This window comes from Paralichthys olivaceus, chromosome 1 (genome assembly GCF_024713975.1).
Source record: "Paralichthys olivaceus isolate ysfri-2021 chromosome 1, ASM2471397v2, whole genome shotgun sequence".
NCBI lineage: Eukaryota > Metazoa > Chordata > Actinopteri > Pleuronectiformes > Paralichthyidae > Paralichthys > Paralichthys olivaceus.
Window position 1 is genome coordinate 17,531,751 of NC_091093.1, and position 18,412 is coordinate 17,550,162.

The window sequence follows — 18,412 nt, forward strand, 5'->3', positions numbered from 1 at the left end:
TCTCCCCTGTGGTAGCTCTGTATATTTTTCGTCTTGCAGCCATCTGATGATCTTTTAGTGCAATTCTTTCCAAACAAGGAAGGTAGCACATCTGTGTTTTAAATTTCTAACCATGCAATTCTGGCAGCATTCAGTTATCTATTGTAAAACCATTTTGAGTATGTTCTATCTCTTGTTGCTGCAAGTATGATGTCTCCTACTCTACAGGTTGACTGCTCCCTGTGGTAAAAGCTTTTTACCTGTTACTGGTTGTCAGGCTCTGAAAGCTTATCTTGACTGGCTCTCCAAATCTCATGAGACGAAAAGCTTGTTTTGAACATTTCAGAATACATGCAAATTAAGCCTATGTAGGAAAGATGTGTTATTGATATTAGATCATGCTTCCAAATGCATCTATATGAACCGATTGTAAGATTGTATCATGGCTTTTGTGGTCATCTACTTTGATCTCCCATAAATTGTTGCTGATGATTGTAATTGCCTGTTTAGCTTTGTTTGATTATGTTTTGTTATTTTTTTTTGTTTTGGCTGACAAAACTACCAATAGTATTGTTTGTGGAAGTGAAGATGTCTTTGGGCATAATCCCTCTGAAATACTTGGTGAAAAGTGACTTGCCTACAAAACTGTTGTCTTATCATGGTGTTACGCTTCTTTGACGAATTCATCACTTTCCCTTTCAGTATGTTTTATTTATGTATTCACTTCACATTCATTTTTCAAAATTTACTTTATTTTTGCCCTTGGCACTGGCCAAGGCATAGACCAGCACATTTTGTCATTGTCACACTCAGCCCAGATATCCTCTGGTAAACTGAGTCATTTAGTTTTACACAATCTGTAATAGCTGAACTGACTCATTTGTGTAGTCACCACCTTTATCTGTGATACAATGGTTGCCTTTTTGTCTTTGTAGTAAGCCTGAGTAAAGCGGACTTTAGGTATTAAACTTCACTTGCCTGGAAACCACACCAATCAGCAAGTTCAGTTTATTTGCTCTGCTGTTCTGTCCCCCCTTGCAGTTCATACAGATTCCCATCCTTCCACAGACATGGAGGGCCAATCAGAACCATTTATCCAAATAGGGCCGGTTTTGATAAATTGACCGGACAGTGCCGCAGTTTTCATTACCACCAACGTGGCTGTCACTGATGCGGATAGGTCTGTTGAATCCTCTGACTTGACAGTATTTAATGAAGTGGATGGTACATTTTCACAGAAAGAAGAATAGTTTTTATAGCATTTTGTTTATGTTTTACATCACATGTTATGTTGCTGTAATTGGTTGAAGTCCAAGTGTGTCCTGAGGCATTTTGGTCTGAACCTTGACAATGCTGCTTGGAAACTGAAAATAAACTGAGAACTTCCAGATCCATTTGCTAATGTGAATTTGTCTGGTAATGCCAAGCTGGAACCCTACACTGCTGCTGCCCAACTATTAAATAAGATCACAGCTCCCCATCCCATGGTCTTTTAATCCCTCCCCCCCCCCCCCCCCTTTTTTTTTTTTTACAAGTTTTATGTTATAAGCTAAAGACACTTCGTTGATGAATGTGCAGTTATACTGTGACTGGAAGAACAAGGAACTGTAATTTAATTAAACTCGGCAGAGGCTGGATTAACTTTCTTGAATGTGAACACATTTGATTATAAACACAGCAAGAGACAGGGAGACATTTTTCATGGAACCCAACACTAGGTCCATTCAGCGCAGGTAATTTAAATGGTGTTAAGACAGACGGTAGATCTCTGGCTTTATTAAATTGTAGCCTTGCCCGAGCACCGAGGCCACACTGAGAACTATTCCCTTAATGACCATGAATTCTCTCTACAAACCACCACTTCATTCAACAAAGGATGTCCTCATTCTCTGTATATCTGAATACTTATTCCCCTCAGTTGACTGGCAGCGTTACAAATTATTTCACTTGATCTCGTCAGTGTTGGTTAATGATTAAAAAGTAAGTAGGGAGCTTTTCCACTGAACATTCAGGTAAAAAATGCAGTTATGCAGGTTTAAAACAAGGCAGCTAGGTATGCTGAAAACAGATTTAAAGTTCATATGGTTAATAAGGCTTGTTCTTTGCAGTCACCTTAAATCTAAAAATGCACAGTCAATTATCGGAGTTTGTGTCATGTGGGGACAGGAGCTAGAGTTGACTTTCTGTGTAAAGGGCTTTGGCAATTAGCCAGCTCAAGATCTTGTAAGATTTCCAGGCATCTTATAGAAAATATCTAGCGAGAACAATAGTAGCAATATAACTGTTAGCAACACTTTTTATACAATTAAAAGTTAAACAGAGCCTCAAGACGAGATGATTTGGGTGCTACACTACATAAAGCAACAGTGTCAGTAAGTTTCATTGAAAATCACAGGAGTAAAATCAGTAAGCTAATGGAATGCAACAACTACCCCACTTTGAGAGTTATTCCTCTTAGCATGACAGCGATCTAGCCGAAGGTATGCACACTAACTCAAAAAATTGAAAATATATCAGCAAGGCAGCCTGAGTCAGAATTAACAACGCCTTTTCCTGGGGTGAAGTATTTGTCCAGGAGAATTTTAATCCTCTACCGTTCTTGAATTGTAAAACCTTAGACATTCTGTCTACGCAGTTAAAGTTGTAGACATGATTTAATAAGTGCAGTCTCACATTTAGAGAAGAGAAGAATTGCATTATTTATGACAGCAGTTGTGTATCAGCAATGACATCCACTAGTTCACCCATTAGATGTTTAAGGTCCCCAGCTCAGTGGAAATTTATTCTCTCTGCTAAACATCCTTTCCAGGACTGGGCGCTTATTTGGAGAAAATAGATCTGTTGACCAGTAATAACCATTGTTTCTGTAGCAGCTTAATTATGTGCTGCATGTCACCAGATAAAAGGCCCCAGGAGATGGGAGACATAAATGGGTCCCTTTCTCATAGAGAAGCCAAAATTAATAACTTTCCAGTTTTATAGGAGTAATATTCACATCCTTTTTATGAGAATTTTGTCGCCAAATAGAATGGATCGAACTTGGAATATATTTTCTCATTTATCTAGTGAGAATAACATTTTTCTGTTTGTTTTTATAAAATGGTAAACTTGTTTTTAATACTGAACAAGATGATACACAATGGAATTTAAGAGATGTCATAATGCGTCCAAAGAGCTGCACTATCATCCTTAGATCAAAAAACTATTTAAATGTTTTTGTCATAAAACACTGACTTTTATATGGCTCTGTCTTTTTTTTATGAACACTGTTTTATCTCCTCTTAAGTTTTATTTGTTTGACCATTAGAACTTATTAATAGCTCAATATGTACTTACTTTTAAGCACATACTGTAGGTCAGCTTCATGCCATCACTGTGTAAATAGTTTTCTTTGTGTCTTCGTGAAAATAAATAAGTTATTCTCATGACAAAGCATTCCCTTATTTACTATACTACTTACTATAAACCTCCACCTGTCGTTTAAAGCTTGTATGCCTCAAAGCTTCACCTGTCATCCCCCCCCCCGTGCACATCAGTATTATTAGAGAAGCGGCTCTTTTCCCTTTTCTTCATTCTACATGTAGCTGTTCTGTTTCTGTGTGGTCTGGTCTCAGTCCCATTCTAAGGCAATATGTGCCAACCTGTTTCTCTTCATGTTTTCCAGAGAATGCCAGCTCCGATTAGACTTCGGGAGCTAATCCGGACTATCCGGACAGCACGGACCCAGGCAGAGGAGCGTGAGATGATCCAGAAAGAGTGTGCTGCTATCCGCTCGTCCTTTAGAGAGGAAGATAATACATACCGTTGCAGAAATGTGGCAAAGCTACTTTATATGCACATGTTGGGCTACCCAGCACACTTTGGGCAGGTATGTTTGGTGATGGCAAGGCGGGGGGGTTCTTTTTTAGATTTCCAATGACATTATCGGAACAATGCTTTAACCCTGGATAGTCTTCTGACAATATGATTTGTTTTCCAGCTGGAGTGCCTGAAGCTGATCGCATCCCAGAAGTTCACTGACAAACGGATAGGTTATTTGGGAGCTATGCTGCTGCTGGATGAGAGGCAGGACGTCCACCTACTAATGACAAATTGCATTAAGAAGTAAGTGGAGGCAAGATTTTTAGTCAATATAGTTAATGTTCAGCTTTTAAGTCGTTGCTTGTTTGCATTTGACTGGCACAATGATTTGTTTATGATTGACAGATTAAATTAAATTCTTGATGTGTGCTTTAAGTTAATGTCTATTTAGGGACCAGCCCAAAACCTAACTTAATCCTTGTAGAAACTTTTATAACTTTTTTTCTGTTCCACTGAATTCATATATTCCTCACTATTTTAGTGAGTATTGTCGGTTTCCATGGCTGATCCAACTCTCTTCTCCCTCACCAGTGACTTAAATCACAGCACACAATATGTACAGGGTCTAGCCTTGTGCACTTTGGGCTGCATGGGCTCCTCAGAAATGTGTCGTGACCTGGCAGGGGAGGTAGAGAAGCTGCTCAAAACATCTAACTCCTACTTGAGGAAAAAAGTAAGCCTCACTGTTGTCATGCTTAAATGTATGCTGTCATTTTAAATGAATGAACTGTGATAGAAAATGTAGGCCTGTATGTATGCTGTTATACTTTACTCTCTTGAAGATCAGAACTTTTCTTCATCTGTTTTCTCATGTGTAAATATTTGACAGGCAGCGTTGTGTGCAGTTCATGTCATCAGGAAGGTTCCAGAACTCATGGAAATGTTCCTTCCAGCCACAAAAAACCTGCTGAGCGAGAAGAATCATGGTGAGCGTAAACGGTTTTCTCATGTGCTTGCTCTACTTCACGAATGTAGACTTTGTCCTATTTACTGCCACTCACAGTTCCTTGCTCATAACAGCTGGACAGCTCGTGTCCTTTTTGTGGTGTCCTTTGCAGAGGAGAACAGAATTAATGAGTCTGTCACAAAGTATTTGCCTTGTGTGGCCCCCACGTAGGGGAGATATGATAGAAAAGTTTTTTTTAATAACGATTCTGAAATATCTTGCCCTTCTTTGACATTGTTTGGCAATGCATTAATGTTTGCTTAAAAATAGATCAGAAACAGTTGCTATTTTATAGATCATTAATAGGATGGTCATAATATCCACCAATATGTAGTGTCAGGACATGTTCAGAGATCTATACATTCAACCAACCTGCTCACTGATGTGAAAGTTCCTACACATGTATAAATAAACATCACTGAAAAATGACTTATTTATGACTGCATCACGTGGCTTCAGAATTCCCCCACCACTGCTTTTCACTCCTATCCCACAGATGTGTTTTTAACCTTCAGGTCACCAGGAAATTATAAACCTGAACAGATTTATGATGCAGTCACCTGATGTCCTCTGTGGTTAATCATAAGTATGCTAGATCATCATAATTGGTGACATCTGACTTGGGCTTCTGTGTGATTTGTCAGTCTGGATACTGGTACAAAGTACGGCAAAAGCAAAACCTGCGTACAGGTATAAATCTTGTACGTAAAACATTTTAATAACAACACAGCAAATATTTACCTTGTCTGACATATGGAATATGGAATATTTTTTGTCATATATATGTTCTGACAGTGACAGTACGTTTCAATAACACAGCACGTTCATTCATTTCTATGAGACCACTGCATAGCTTACATTTTTCATGTCGTAGGGAAAGCACACGTGTTACAGATAACATTAACAATGGCTGTTCAGTTCAAGTGCTCCAGTAAGACATGACGTATGACAGTCAGCTGGTTCGCAAACGTTTTATGAACAAGAGCCTGAAGCTGTTTCAGCTGCCAATCATCATATTTGTGCTTGTGCTTTTCTACTATGACTTGTCTAAATATCTGCTTCTGTGAAAAGGTGTGATGGAAGAATTACTTGCAAAAAAATGCAGGCACGTGCAGCAAAGGAAACCTCATTCCACAGTGTAACGTGTTGACCAATCAAATGCGGACAAGTACACATTCCTATAAGATTACTTTATAACATGAGGTTAATTCCACGGTTAACCTTGCAAATGTCAATACAGAGGATATAATAATTATTACCAAGACTTCAGAGTCGCAAATTCCCAATGCAGTGTTTGGGCTTGATATCTGTAATAATTGTTATAATGGCTGTATATCCCTATTTTAATTTGTACACAGGTCTGAATATCCTGGTAATAAATAGGTCATGTGGAAAACTAAACTAAACCCTTGCCAACATATTCTTTCAAAACACATAACCTTGACTGTGTATGTTCCCTCAGGTGTTCTCCATACATCAGTTGTCCTCCTCACTGAAATGTGTGAAAGAAGTCCTGACATGCTGTCCCACTTCAGAAAGGTACAGATGAATATTCTTCTCTAAATTACCTAAGAAATTTCTTATGCATTTGTCGTAAACTCATGTCACATTTCATTCTCCCTTTGCGTACACATTTCTTTTTGATATCGCTAAACTAGTCGAACTTTGAGGTTTGGATTGTGCTACAGGTTTCCTCTACATTCAAAGTATGTCTCGATCTTATATCTCCTACTGCTGTCTTTTCCTCATGTATTTCAAACACTGCTGTACCTCTTCCTCCTCTAGGTCTGACATATACTGTGCCAGAAGCACCACTCCTCATGCTCATGATCTAAACATTTATTTTTGAGCTCTCTGAAAGTGAATGATTTCCAGTTTCCCCTCCCTAACATCTACCTCATATTTTTTCTGTCATTTGTCTTTGTTACAATTCCTGCATTGTGTTAGAATGAGAAGGTAAGAGTACATTCTGATCTCATAGCTGGTGCATGCTGTAATTAGTAATCACTCCTCACAGTCACCTAAGACGTAACCAAATTTGTGTTGAGTACTGTCATCTTGTGTTTGATTTACAATTTGATTTCTTTAACTTGCACAGTGATCATAACTATGTCAGTGTTTTTGAATTGTTCAAATGAGTTTTTGGTCCATTCGTCAGATACATTTTTCTCTATTGTTTTCAGTGTCATTTTATGCAACTCATTTGATCACTGTCTATTTAAAAGCAGTTGGGTGGGTGTGTTTTCACGTAATTGCACAGGACGTTGTCACTAAGAGCAGATGATCTTCACTGTATCTTTGTCATTGTAAAGAAGAAGTTTATGTGTCATGTCAGTAACCGCTTTAGCTCTGTATGACTGTAAATAGGTGTTTATCTGTCTTGAGCAACAGTTAAGAGTTTGGCAGAGTTAAAATAAACTAGAAGTCAGTATCGTGTTGTGGTTCATTACATAAGAGTATTAACGGCCATATTGGCTGTCAGAAAAGTGTAGTGTAAACCAGCAAAAAGGAAGTTAATAGGTTGATTCTTGATTCTAGGTTATTTCTTTTCGAAATATGGCATGCAAGTTTGCTCATTTTTATTTATTTCATATCTACACATCCTGTAACTAAAAGAATGGCGGCTGGCAGAAACAAAACTAAAAGTGAGAAAAATGTCCTTTTGACTACCACAAACCTGTCGGTGAATAAACTAGTCATCGTTACATCCACACATTCCCTAGAACTGGGCCTCCAGGTTCTCTGTTATTTTTGCACAGGGCCACAATTATTTGCAAAATATTTAAATGATTATTATAAAGTTATATTTTGATAAGCTGCTTTGTATGGCACTGAAAGATTGAAAAAATGTAGATTGACATTTTTTTGATAAGTTACAATAAAATTATTTGTTTGCACTGAATTGAATTCTAGATTTAAATACTTAAGTTTATTTAGCCATGTTCAGATATGAAATAAGTGGGTGTATAGATTTTCCTTCCGAAGTCAAATATTATAACCCAATATTTTTATACAACTGAGGGTTGAATTTTCACAACCCCTAAAATTTACTATAAAATCTATCTTGAGTTTTAACCATATCACTCTGTTCAATAAACAAAAATTCTAACCCTTTTGCTCTTGACACTAATTTTTAACTGACTTCCACTGTGAATGAATAGTTATTAGCTTTAAAAGTTAATGAAGAACATTGTTATAGAAATGCTGATGAGAAAAAAGTGAAAAGTTTGTGAGATTCATGCAAATATTGTGACACCACATCTTTTGTCTTGTGTTGTTGATCTTTCTGTAGCTGGTTCCACAGTTGGTGAGAATCCTGAAGAACCTAATCATGTCTGGATATTCTCCTGAGCATGATGTGTCAGGCATAAGCGACCCTTTCCTGCAGGTAAATCTCCCTCTTTCTTACAGTGAGCAATCTATACTTAACATGCAGATCAATTTATCCTGATGCTTTCCATGCCATGAGCAGCCAGAACTCCTGATGATCAAATTACAGCATTAAAAATGTTGTATCAGGGCAGAGTTTTTTTAAGTTTAAAAAAATAATAATAAGTTAATTAATTTACGTTGAACTGTGAGATAACGGTCAGATTTATAAACAGAAGTATGGGTTTCCACACCTACAAAACAAAAAGAATCACAGTGACAGCAGACGAGAAGAAAACAAGGAATGGTGCAAGAGAAGACAGAATTTTCCCTTTAGGGATCAGATTTGTGAAATACACTGATAATTTTCTCTTTGTTTTAGGTGCGGATATTGAGACTACTGCGAATTTTAGGCAAGAGTGATGACGACTCCAGTGAAGCAATGAATGACATTCTCGCACAGGTCAGACTTGAACTTTCAGTCGTTGTTTTCACTTTAACGCTCATGGAGTCAATGTCATTCTGACAAATAGATTTTGTATAAACTTGCAGGTTGCAACAAACACAGAGACAAGTAAAAATGTAGGCAACGCAATCCTGTATGAGACAGTACTGACAATAATGGACATCAAGTCTGAAAGTGGATTGAGGGTAAGTTGATATGATTTAAATTAATATATGAGCATGCATTGGTATGAGCAGTTTTAAATATTTTTCCATGACCTGAATGTCTTTTCTCCTCCAGGTCTTGGCCATTAACATCCTAGGTCGCTTCCTTCTTAACAATGACAAAAATATAAGGTAATTAATTCACCCACAGAACTTGACCTTGCCAGGAGGTTCTCCAGAATGTGATGATGACTTCCTGTAATTAAACTCACTATCCTAGATACGTAGCATTGACATCCCTACTAAAGACGGTACAGACGGACCACAATGCAGTGCAGAGGCATCGGAGCACCATTGTGGATTGTTTAAAAGACCTGGACGTGTCCATCAAGAGGTGACTGTGTCAGAGCACACATTACTTCAATTTGAATTTGACATGTCTTATTATTCAGCTCTTTGTTTCTGACCTTGATGTTTTTGTCATCGCTGTGCAGACGTGCAATGGAACTGAGCTTTGCCCTGGTGAACGGCAACAACATTCGAGGCATGATGAAAGAGCTGCTCTACTTCCTGGACTCCTGTGACCCGGAATTCAAAGCAGATTGTGCATCAGGAGTCTTTTTAGCTGCAGAGAAGTATGTTACTGCCACACATACTTCACTACACATAGTAACTGTACAGCTGTTCTGTAGTAATATGATAGCACATTCTGTGTGACCTTGTCCTGTGCAAGTGCTAATACTTCCAGCACAGAGTTCCAGGTTCATACAACCTGTTAGAAGCTGCTAACTGTGTCTGCATTCATTAATTTCGTGTAGAATAAATGAAAAATAAAAAATCTATTATGTCTGTGAAGAGGTTATATGAACAATATGAAATATGCCTGCGCCAAGCTAATAATTAGTTTAATATACCTCAGTGGACCGGGGATGCCTCATGCTAAGATGCTGTATGATGATAAAATGAGTGATCCATCGTCTGACAGACTCTGATGACACCATTTTTTTCTGATAGCATTTGTCTCCTGGGTGTATAGAGTTTATTAAACGTGCTCATCATCCTTTTCTGGGACAAACAAATGTATTTTTTTGATTTACAGGTATGCCCCTTCGAAAAGATGGCACATAGACACCATTATGAGAGTCCTGACAACGGTACGTATATTACAAAAACAATCCTACCCTATACTTTTTGATTTGGATTCTCAGCACTCATTACAATAGAAGTATTACCCCACAAAACACACATTTCTCACCAAATCTGAGGACACACCTTAGCCAACCTTGCTTTCATTGGAATGCAAATCTACAAATATATATTTAAGATTCATTTTGATTTCTTATTGTCCTTTCTGTTCTTCTTCACAGGCAGGGAGCTATGTGCGAGACGATTCTGTTCCAAACCTCATCCAGCTCATCACCAACAGTGTGGAGATGCATGCCTACACAGTTCAGAGACTCTACAAAGCACTGCTGGATGACATCTCACAGGTCAGAGCAGTTCTGAATACATTTGGGACATTAATGGAGCATTCAGTCATATATTTTGGTTATATAATGCAGTGTTTTCAGCTGACGGAACAGTTCATCAGTGATTGACACACGTTACTCTGTGTCCTCTAGCAACCTCTAGTGCAGGTGGCATCCTGGTGCATAGGAGAGTATGGAGACCTGCTAGTATCCGGGCAATGTGAAGAGGAGGAACCCATCCAGGTACACTTGGAAAGATTCCAGCCAAACAACACATGCACGAGCACACAAACTTACCTTTAATCTGTGATGTTGTTTTTCTTCTCTTTCTTTTGAATCAAGGTGACTGAAGATGAAGTTTTGGACGTGCTAGAAGGACTCCTTGTGTCCAACTTGTCCACACCTGTGACCCGGGGTTACTCCCTCACTGCCATCATGAAGCTGTCGACTCGCTTCAGTGGTGTGAAGTGAGTAACGGCCTTTTACACCCATCTTTCACTTTGAAGCTTTGTAAACATTTGGGTGCCAAAGTGATTAGGTTAATTAACCATAACCACTGCTACATTTCTCTTTTGCTAACCTGTAATATTTAGCCGAATCAAGAAGGTGGTTTCGATATATGGCAGTAGCATCGATGTGGAGCTTCAGCAGAGAGCTGTGGAGTACAATGCGCTTTTCAAGAAATACGACCACATGAGGTGAAAATGCAATCCTATCTTTATTTCCCCTTTGGAAAATCCTCACATGGTTGACTTTGGAACATCTTCTGCCTCCCTCCTTATTCTTTGCTTGCTTCTTGAATATAGGCCAGCTCTCCTCGAGCGAATGCCCATCATGGAGAAAACCACATCTAATGGCCCCACAGAGATTGTTCAGACAAATGGGGAGACAGAGCCCTCTGCAGTGGATCCAAAACATCCACCTCCTGTCACCCAGCCAGCCAACCAGGTGAGGACAGCTTTAATTATTTTATTATGAACAAATTAAAACACACAGTCCTTGAATATGTTAAATAGATAAGCAATCAGCAGGATACTTTTTTCACAATATGAGATCTAAAATCCAAACATGGACTGTTCCAAGCTATCTCGGAGAGTATAGAATAATTTATGTTAATTTAAAAGTTATGACTAAAGGTAAGCAGCAGAAAATAGATGGTTGAGCTAAGTATACTGATAAAGAATAGTTCCATTTTTTAAATGTTTATTGTCTTATGGTTAATTGATGTGGTGTACACTGCAAGTCATTTGTCATGTTTTCATGTCGACCCTGTCCCCCAGGCTAATGATTTAATAGTCTTGCTGGGTGGTAATGATGTGGTGCCAGTGATCCAGACTACAATCCCCACCAAGCCTGCCTCAGCTGGAGGAGAGCTGCTTGAGCTGCTTGGTGACCTCTCGCTAAGTGGTAGGATACTCTGTTTACAGCTCTGCATTAGCCCATAGAGCAATGTGAGGACCTGGTATAAACCTGTGTTTTGCACAAGTGTGAATGGGATAATTCTGCTCCTTAAGTCCTATAAAAGTTGAGTATATGTTAACTTATTGATACCTGTGGTGACGTGTTGCCAACTAGGGATTAGTTATGAGCAGAGATGCTTGAACATGTCCATAGTAATGCAGCAATGAAGTAGCTTCTCATTATTCATCATTATTCCAATATCCACACTATACAGCCCATTTTAATTTCATTGAATTCATGCTCTGTTAAGAATATAGATTCAAACAAAGTGTAGCAGAAATGTATTGTTTGTTTGGACCTTGCATGCTGACGTCAACAACATAACTTAAGTTGGTATCTGTTTGTGAGAAATTCTGCAGCATAAGTCAAACTAGCTATAAATCATCTTAAGAGGAGACACATGGAAACAGTAGGATTTATAAGTGTGTCTGTGTCCCTTGCTTTCCCCCCCTCAGGAGGTCCAGCCCCTGTCCCTGTGCCCTCCTCCCAACCCCCTTTCCTCTTGGATGGCCTTTCCTCACAGCCCCTGTTTAATGACATTGCAGCTGCAGGTGAGAGTCTGTTGCTCTCCTTCACCATCAGCTGCCATATAAACAGATTAACACTAGTTTGTGCTTCTGGTCTTGTGTATTAAAATATTATATGAAGTTATTTTGTTTTTTATTACTTGGATTACAATGACACATGCTGTGAATTGTTAAGAGCTATATATCTAAATCTTTTGATGATCTGCTCCTCTGATATCTCTGTTAAGCTATTCCTCCTATGACGGCATACAACAAGAACGGTCTGAAAATAGACTTCACATTTGAGAGAGCTAACCCCAATCCAAACATCGCCGTCATCACCATCCATGCTTCCAACTCAACAGAGGCAGATATGACAGAATTTGTTTTTCAGGCTGCAGTACCAAAGGTAAGCGGGCACACTCACGTACTGAAGTGGAGTGGCTTTTATAGCATTTAATGCCACGAAGATGTAGATAATGTCTTAACCTGATAACCTCCATAACCTAATCTTATCAAGTGGAAATAAACCATATAATGAACTGGTTTGGCTATTTCTACGTTATTGTAGAAATGCTTTAATCAATAAAATGTTTGTCTCATATTTACCACTTGTGTTATTTTCACTAGACTCATTTTCTCAAAAATATTAGTGTGTCTCTGTACCAATAGTTACATATTTTAGAACCAATAGTCTATTTTATTGGGTAATTATGTTGAGACCATAAGTCTGCCTGGCCTTAAAAGAATAATATGCATTAAGCGCCATTGTATTCTAGTTTTTCTGTTTGCTAAAATGTACGATACACAGGAAGTTTTTTAAACAACCTTCAGCATTCCCCAGGCATCTCAATCTTACTGTTTACCTGACAGCATCACAAGTCTGTGTTTGTTTAGACAGAAACAACAAATCATAAATATGTGCCATCAATATCTGCCTGCTTCAGTCAACGAAATCATCGAGTGTTGTTCATTTGCCCGCATCAACAATTATACAATCTTCTTATCTGATCGATAGAAGTGCAATTGAGTAATTTGAACAAAACATCTGTGGTCAGCGCCCAATCAATACCAGCATCTCTGGTTTATGCGGCCGTAATAACCCCATTTCTCAGTTGATGTCCATTAAATTGTCCTCTAATATACTGTCCAATATCTGTTTTTCAGACATTCCAGCTGCAGCTCCTCTCCCCTAGCAGTAATATTGTCCCAGCACTCAACCAGGGATCTGTCACACAGGTCATCAGAGTCCTCAACCCACAGAAGGTGAGTGTGTTATTTTTGTCACCAAGGACAAAAAGACATTTGCAGCTTTACATGATTTACCAGAATTTCTTCTTTTTATAAACATGATCGTCCTCGCAACTTTTCAGCAACAGCTACGAATGAGGATCAAGCTGACGTACACCCTCAAAGGCTCGCCTGTGCAAGACCTGGCTGAGGTTAATAATTTCCCCCCTCAGTCCTGGCAGTGATGAGCTGCGCCCGTTGCTCTTAAAAGCCCCACCAAGGGAACTATGAAAACGATTTTCTTTCACCTCCCTCCTTTCTTCCAATGGATCCCCCTGTGACGACAATGCAGACCGCTGCCCTCGAGTTGCATGGGAAGCAGCAGAGCATCTTAACACAGGGGAAAAATACAGATATTACGAAGACCCTGTCGACTATTGCCATCACCAGAATAATTGGGGAAACATATCAATCAATGAACTTTATCTTCTCTTTTCTTAATCGGTTTCCATGATCTCTTTGCTTAGTCGTACCCTTTTCCACAAACACCCCCCCCCCTCACCCTGCACCATCACCACCCACAAAAGCACATACAGTATGCACACCATTCACTGTGGTACACCTTACCACTCAAGTCACTGTTGAGAAAACGCGTTGCCTATCACAAGCAATGCAATAACCTTGGTTTTACATTAATTTATAATTAAACTTAAAATAAACACGTCGCTCCATTATTCATGATTGGCTTTGCATTCAGGCTTTATCTATGAACCTTCAGTCCTGTGATGGCAGCGGAGAAAATCTTTGAAAGGTCTATTTAGTTCAGTCATAAACTCGTTGGGGGAAATATCTTTCTTGACCCTCCATATCATAAGTGATATAACTTGTCAGAGAGTTGTATACATTTTGAATTACATTAATTTGCTTAAAGCATGTTTGAGCATTGTTAGGATCACAATCACACCTTGACTCGAGCTCGGGGGGATTCTCTGGTAGTAGATCTCTTTATCCTATGTTTCTATAGGAAGTCGTCTACATTTGTGTTGTCACTATGGGCATGAAGCGATCCGAGATGCCCGGTTTGATCACCTGCGGGTAGAGAAGATGCTCAGTCCACACAGCTCTCCTGAAATCATCTCATCTGTAGCTTTAGTTCTAGATGTGTATATTAAATTCAACAGATAATTGCTTTGCATAGTTTGAGGCTGTTCACTCATTAGGATGGAGTTAATCCATGCCTGAAATTTATCTGAAGACATGTTGATTGCATTTGTGTTGGGGTTCTATGTTTAAACCTTTCCTGCATCTTTGTCCTCACAGTCTAGCTTGCTTGCAATTTGGACACATTTCAGATTAATTTAACCTGGTTGAATTTGGTCACCATGCACATACATGTAAATGAAGCTTGTTATGAATGTAGTTACATGCACTGAATGCTTTTTTCTCTCCTCTCTCCCTCAAGTCTTCTTTTTCATGGCTGTCTTCTTTGATGGGGACGCTCATCTTATTGGCACTATTTTTGTGAAACTTTTATTTCTGCTGTAATTTGACTTAATTATTTATGCCTGATATCGAAGTGATGTGCCTTTCTGACTTAGCTAGATAAAAGCCCCTAAGCTCTTGAGTTCTGTATGAGCTTTGTAAGTTTGCTTGTGTGCTGATTGTGTTTTCAATCTGAGAGAAATGGTCCCTGATTGTTTGGAATTGATGTATCACTTCATCACAGAAGTTTTACGTTACATACTCGGATGTTCACAGTTTGGATTAGACAAAAAACTTAAATTACAGCTTCAAGAGCTTGATCGTCCCCCCCTATACTGTGTGGCAGAATAAAAAAAATACCAATTGGATATTATTAATAAAAAGTCCTAAAAACAAGGAAAATCTTCTAGACTATGGCAGCTATTAGATGTAAACTTTTCATAAGCTGACATCGATGTTTAGAGTGTTTTTAAAAAATATAAATGTTCTACTGAAGTGAAGCGTCATCGTCGACAAACATTGAAGTGAGTGTGGATCACATGGTGAGGTACGGGTTGTTCTGTGGTGACTGTTGGTGTGATTACTTTGTTCTCGTCTTCTTTAAATCAGATTCTGACCACGCTGTCGGCGACAGTAACCCTAATACCTCACGATGTTCTCTCTTTCTGTTAACCTTCAGTGGCAGTAGAGTGACTGCTTTGTTTAGTCATGAATTGCAATCAGGGGGAGCGTCTGCACGAGAGTAACTATTGGTAGTGTGTACGTCCATTACTTAACAAGCTGAGCAGCCCTGTGATGCTGTGTTGAGATCCTCAGATGTTCAATCAGGCTGTATTCTTCTTTTCACTATGCTTCACGATCTTCTAACTTCTGTGACCAAATCAGAGAGGCTATTAGCTTTGGAAATATTTTTGAGCTATGATATGTGTATATGGAGAAAATTATTTCAGTTCAACTTTTTTCTGTTGTTGACAAATGCTATATTGGCTTTTTTTCTGTACATATTGAGGGCTTTTACAATTTTGTCTCTTGTACTATCTTTCATCCTTTTTTTAGACACCATTTTCTAAAATTCAAAATATTCCTGATGTATATTGTCTAAATCGATCCAGTCAACATCAGTCTGCGACTTCCCTGTATCGTCAATAATTCATTGTGAAAGATATATGATCTGCTCACTGTACATTGTATATAGTTGTAAAACAAACAAATCTGATCTGATTAAATAAAACCCACATGAAGAATTAAAAGATTAGCTAGGACGTATAAATGTATGCATATATGTACAAAACAGAATCTTAAAAAAGGATGCAATGAGCTACATTTCACTTGATTAACTATTCTTCACACTTCATTCATGATCAGATGTTTCATCTTGACTTCTTTTAGGAGGATAGTCAGCGAGTAGGTAGGCTACTTGTTTGGGTTCCCTTGGATGTTGAGATATGGGTCGAATCTGTCTGAATAATGTACTGTACTACTGAGAAACCTAAGCACAGTGCTGCGCAGCGGCAGAAGTGGCACCTTACTTCATCTGCTTCCCTGCCCCTCTAACTCTTCATGTGTCTGTGCCCTCTGTTGAAGAGGAGCAGGTTTCTTGCCAGGATCTAACTCTTCCCTCTGGCCTTGTGTGCGGTTTGGTGTTCTCTTCTCTCGACAATTCACATCACTTGAACTGTCATCTACCTACAAATTGATTTGTGAATTGATGCCCCTCGTTTACGTGGCTCTTCTCATTGATTACAAGGTTGCCTTTTTGTCTGGCATGTAGCACCTTCATACAAGCATCATGTCTCAAGGCCACATGAGGAGGTTTCTATCCTCACTGATTTCTTTGGCCACAATATGGCCAGTGGGTTTGAATTGGAATTGAGTTTTATCACGACAAGAGCCGATACTTGTGCTGTTTTTTGTGTCCTAAGTGGTTCCTCATATGCATGTTTGGAGTGACCGTGTCCTTCCCTTGGTCTGAACAGTGCAGGGTTTTCTTTTGACTTCCTTTCTTTACTCTCATCCCTCTATCACCTCTGCATGACACACCTTGCAGCTTCTTTGTTGCTAAAATAAAAGGTGGGGCTGTAACCCATCATATCAGAATAATCTGAGCCCTCACTATTTTAGCACAATGTGTAGTAGGAAGGCAATGGATCAATTCTTTTTGCTTTTTTGTTTTGTTTTGTTTTTGTGGAGTGCTGCTCAGAACAAGCCTGTGCTACAAGATAATAACCACAAGGGGGAGCTGTGCAAAACGGAAGGCTTATAGGATGGGAAAGGAAGTTTCATTACATCTATTCCTGAATGTTTTTGTTGGTGTTGTTTGTATTGTCCTATTCATCCAGTATGTACCCTTGTTAATCACATCTGATCTGAGTTCTTTCTAATGAAACTGTAATCCATGGCGTTTTAAATGTATAAATGGAAATGAACCCAACATAAGTGCTTTGGACAGTGTAACTTAAAAGGAAGAAAAGAAACTGAAACAAATACCCATCAGCGGTGTGATCAGCGTTTGAAGTTATATTACTGTGTGTGTGCGTGTGCGAGTGTGTGAGAGAAGAAGAAGTGATGTCCGAGAGACGGTGTGTGACATGTCTTATCTAGATAGGACATGATTTTTTTTTTTGGGCTGCAATTTCAACTTTCAGCTTCTGAGCTGCATGTGAAAAACCAGTGTAAATAATGTCATTTCTACTCTTGGCCTGAGATTCTTTTTGAAATGCAAGACAAGTTCAAACTATAAAAATTGGTCACACCACCTTCATGGGTCAGGACTAACATGTACAATAGGATGTTGTTCAGATAGTGCTCACAATACTGTTAATGTTTTTAAGAGGGTGTTGAAAGTACACATCCATCATTTGGATTATTTGGAAAACTGTTTTTTGTTTTTTTTATTTGTTGGGTGGTGAATTCAGTGTGTTAAGGGCTTGGAAGAGCATCTGAATTGCGACCATGTTCAGTTTCCCTGTTCAAACAAACAATGCAAACATTGTATTTTGAAAACAAAATGTTTGTTACCCCCCCCAGGCCTGTCCTGACTGTAAAACAATATGGTATCTGATTTGTCGGGGGGGAGGGTGGAGATGTAAGGTTCACTTTTTTCCAGTCGAGTTGACATGTTGAACTGAACAGCAGTTCCATGGATTCAAGGTGAGTGTGAATGTCAGACTGAAAGTATGAAAAGATGATTAAAGATGAGAAGTTGTAAACTATTAAATGGGATATTTTCAATTTATGCTGTGTATTCTTGTCTTTGGGTTGGAGAAAATGATCAAGCGAATAAAGTCAAATAAAAATCTAGTTGAACTATGGTAGTTTGTTTTTTTATTTTTGTTTGGGGTGTGGTGTAATAATCTGATTTAATCAAAAGGAGTGCTGCGCGGAAATATGAGGACGCATATGAGAAAATTGAAATCTGTCAACCAAGATTTTACGATATAATTTACAGTAGTTTGCACTTTCGGTTTTTACTTTTTTGTTGTAATAGTTAATTGTCATCA

The 18,412-nt window shown here is 38.7% G+C and overlaps 1 protein-coding gene across 2 annotated transcripts in view; it reads left to right on the top strand.

Annotated features, from left to right (window-relative positions):
* Positions 1-18,223, top strand: part of ap1g1 (adaptor related protein complex 1 subunit gamma 1) — a 21,416-nt gene extending 3,193 nt beyond the window's left edge. The window contains exons 2-23 of one of the 2 annotated variants that reach the window (XM_020098745.2): positions 3,644-3,847; positions 3,959-4,083; positions 4,372-4,513; positions 4,670-4,766; positions 6,249-6,325; positions 8,079-8,174; positions 8,538-8,618; positions 8,708-8,806; positions 8,901-8,956; positions 9,045-9,158; positions 9,259-9,399; positions 9,864-9,918; positions 10,132-10,254; positions 10,387-10,476; positions 10,576-10,700; positions 10,827-10,931; positions 11,040-11,181; positions 11,514-11,640; positions 12,150-12,245; positions 12,449-12,609; positions 13,368-13,466; positions 13,574-18,223. In XM_020098745.2, coding sequence (XP_019954304.1) covers positions 3,647-3,847; positions 3,959-4,083; positions 4,372-4,513; positions 4,670-4,766; positions 6,249-6,325; positions 8,079-8,174; positions 8,538-8,618; positions 8,708-8,806; positions 8,901-8,956; positions 9,045-9,158; positions 9,259-9,399; positions 9,864-9,918; positions 10,132-10,254; positions 10,387-10,476; positions 10,576-10,700; positions 10,827-10,931; positions 11,040-11,181; positions 11,514-11,640; positions 12,150-12,245; positions 12,449-12,609; positions 13,368-13,466; positions 13,574-13,675 — 2,454 coding nt within the window. In that variant the 5' untranslated portion in view covers positions 3,644-3,646 and the 3' untranslated portion in view covers positions 13,676-18,223. The remainder of the gene's footprint in view (positions 1-3,643; positions 3,848-3,958; positions 4,084-4,371; positions 4,514-4,669; positions 4,767-6,248; positions 6,326-8,078; positions 8,175-8,537; positions 8,619-8,707; positions 8,807-8,900; positions 8,957-9,044; positions 9,159-9,258; positions 9,400-9,863; positions 9,919-10,131; positions 10,255-10,386; positions 10,477-10,575; positions 10,701-10,826; positions 10,932-11,039; positions 11,182-11,513; positions 11,641-12,149; positions 12,246-12,448; positions 12,610-13,367; positions 13,467-13,573) is intronic. The other variant, XM_069523934.1, reaches the window with a different exon arrangement.
* Positions 18,224-18,412: the final 189 nt, after the last annotated feature.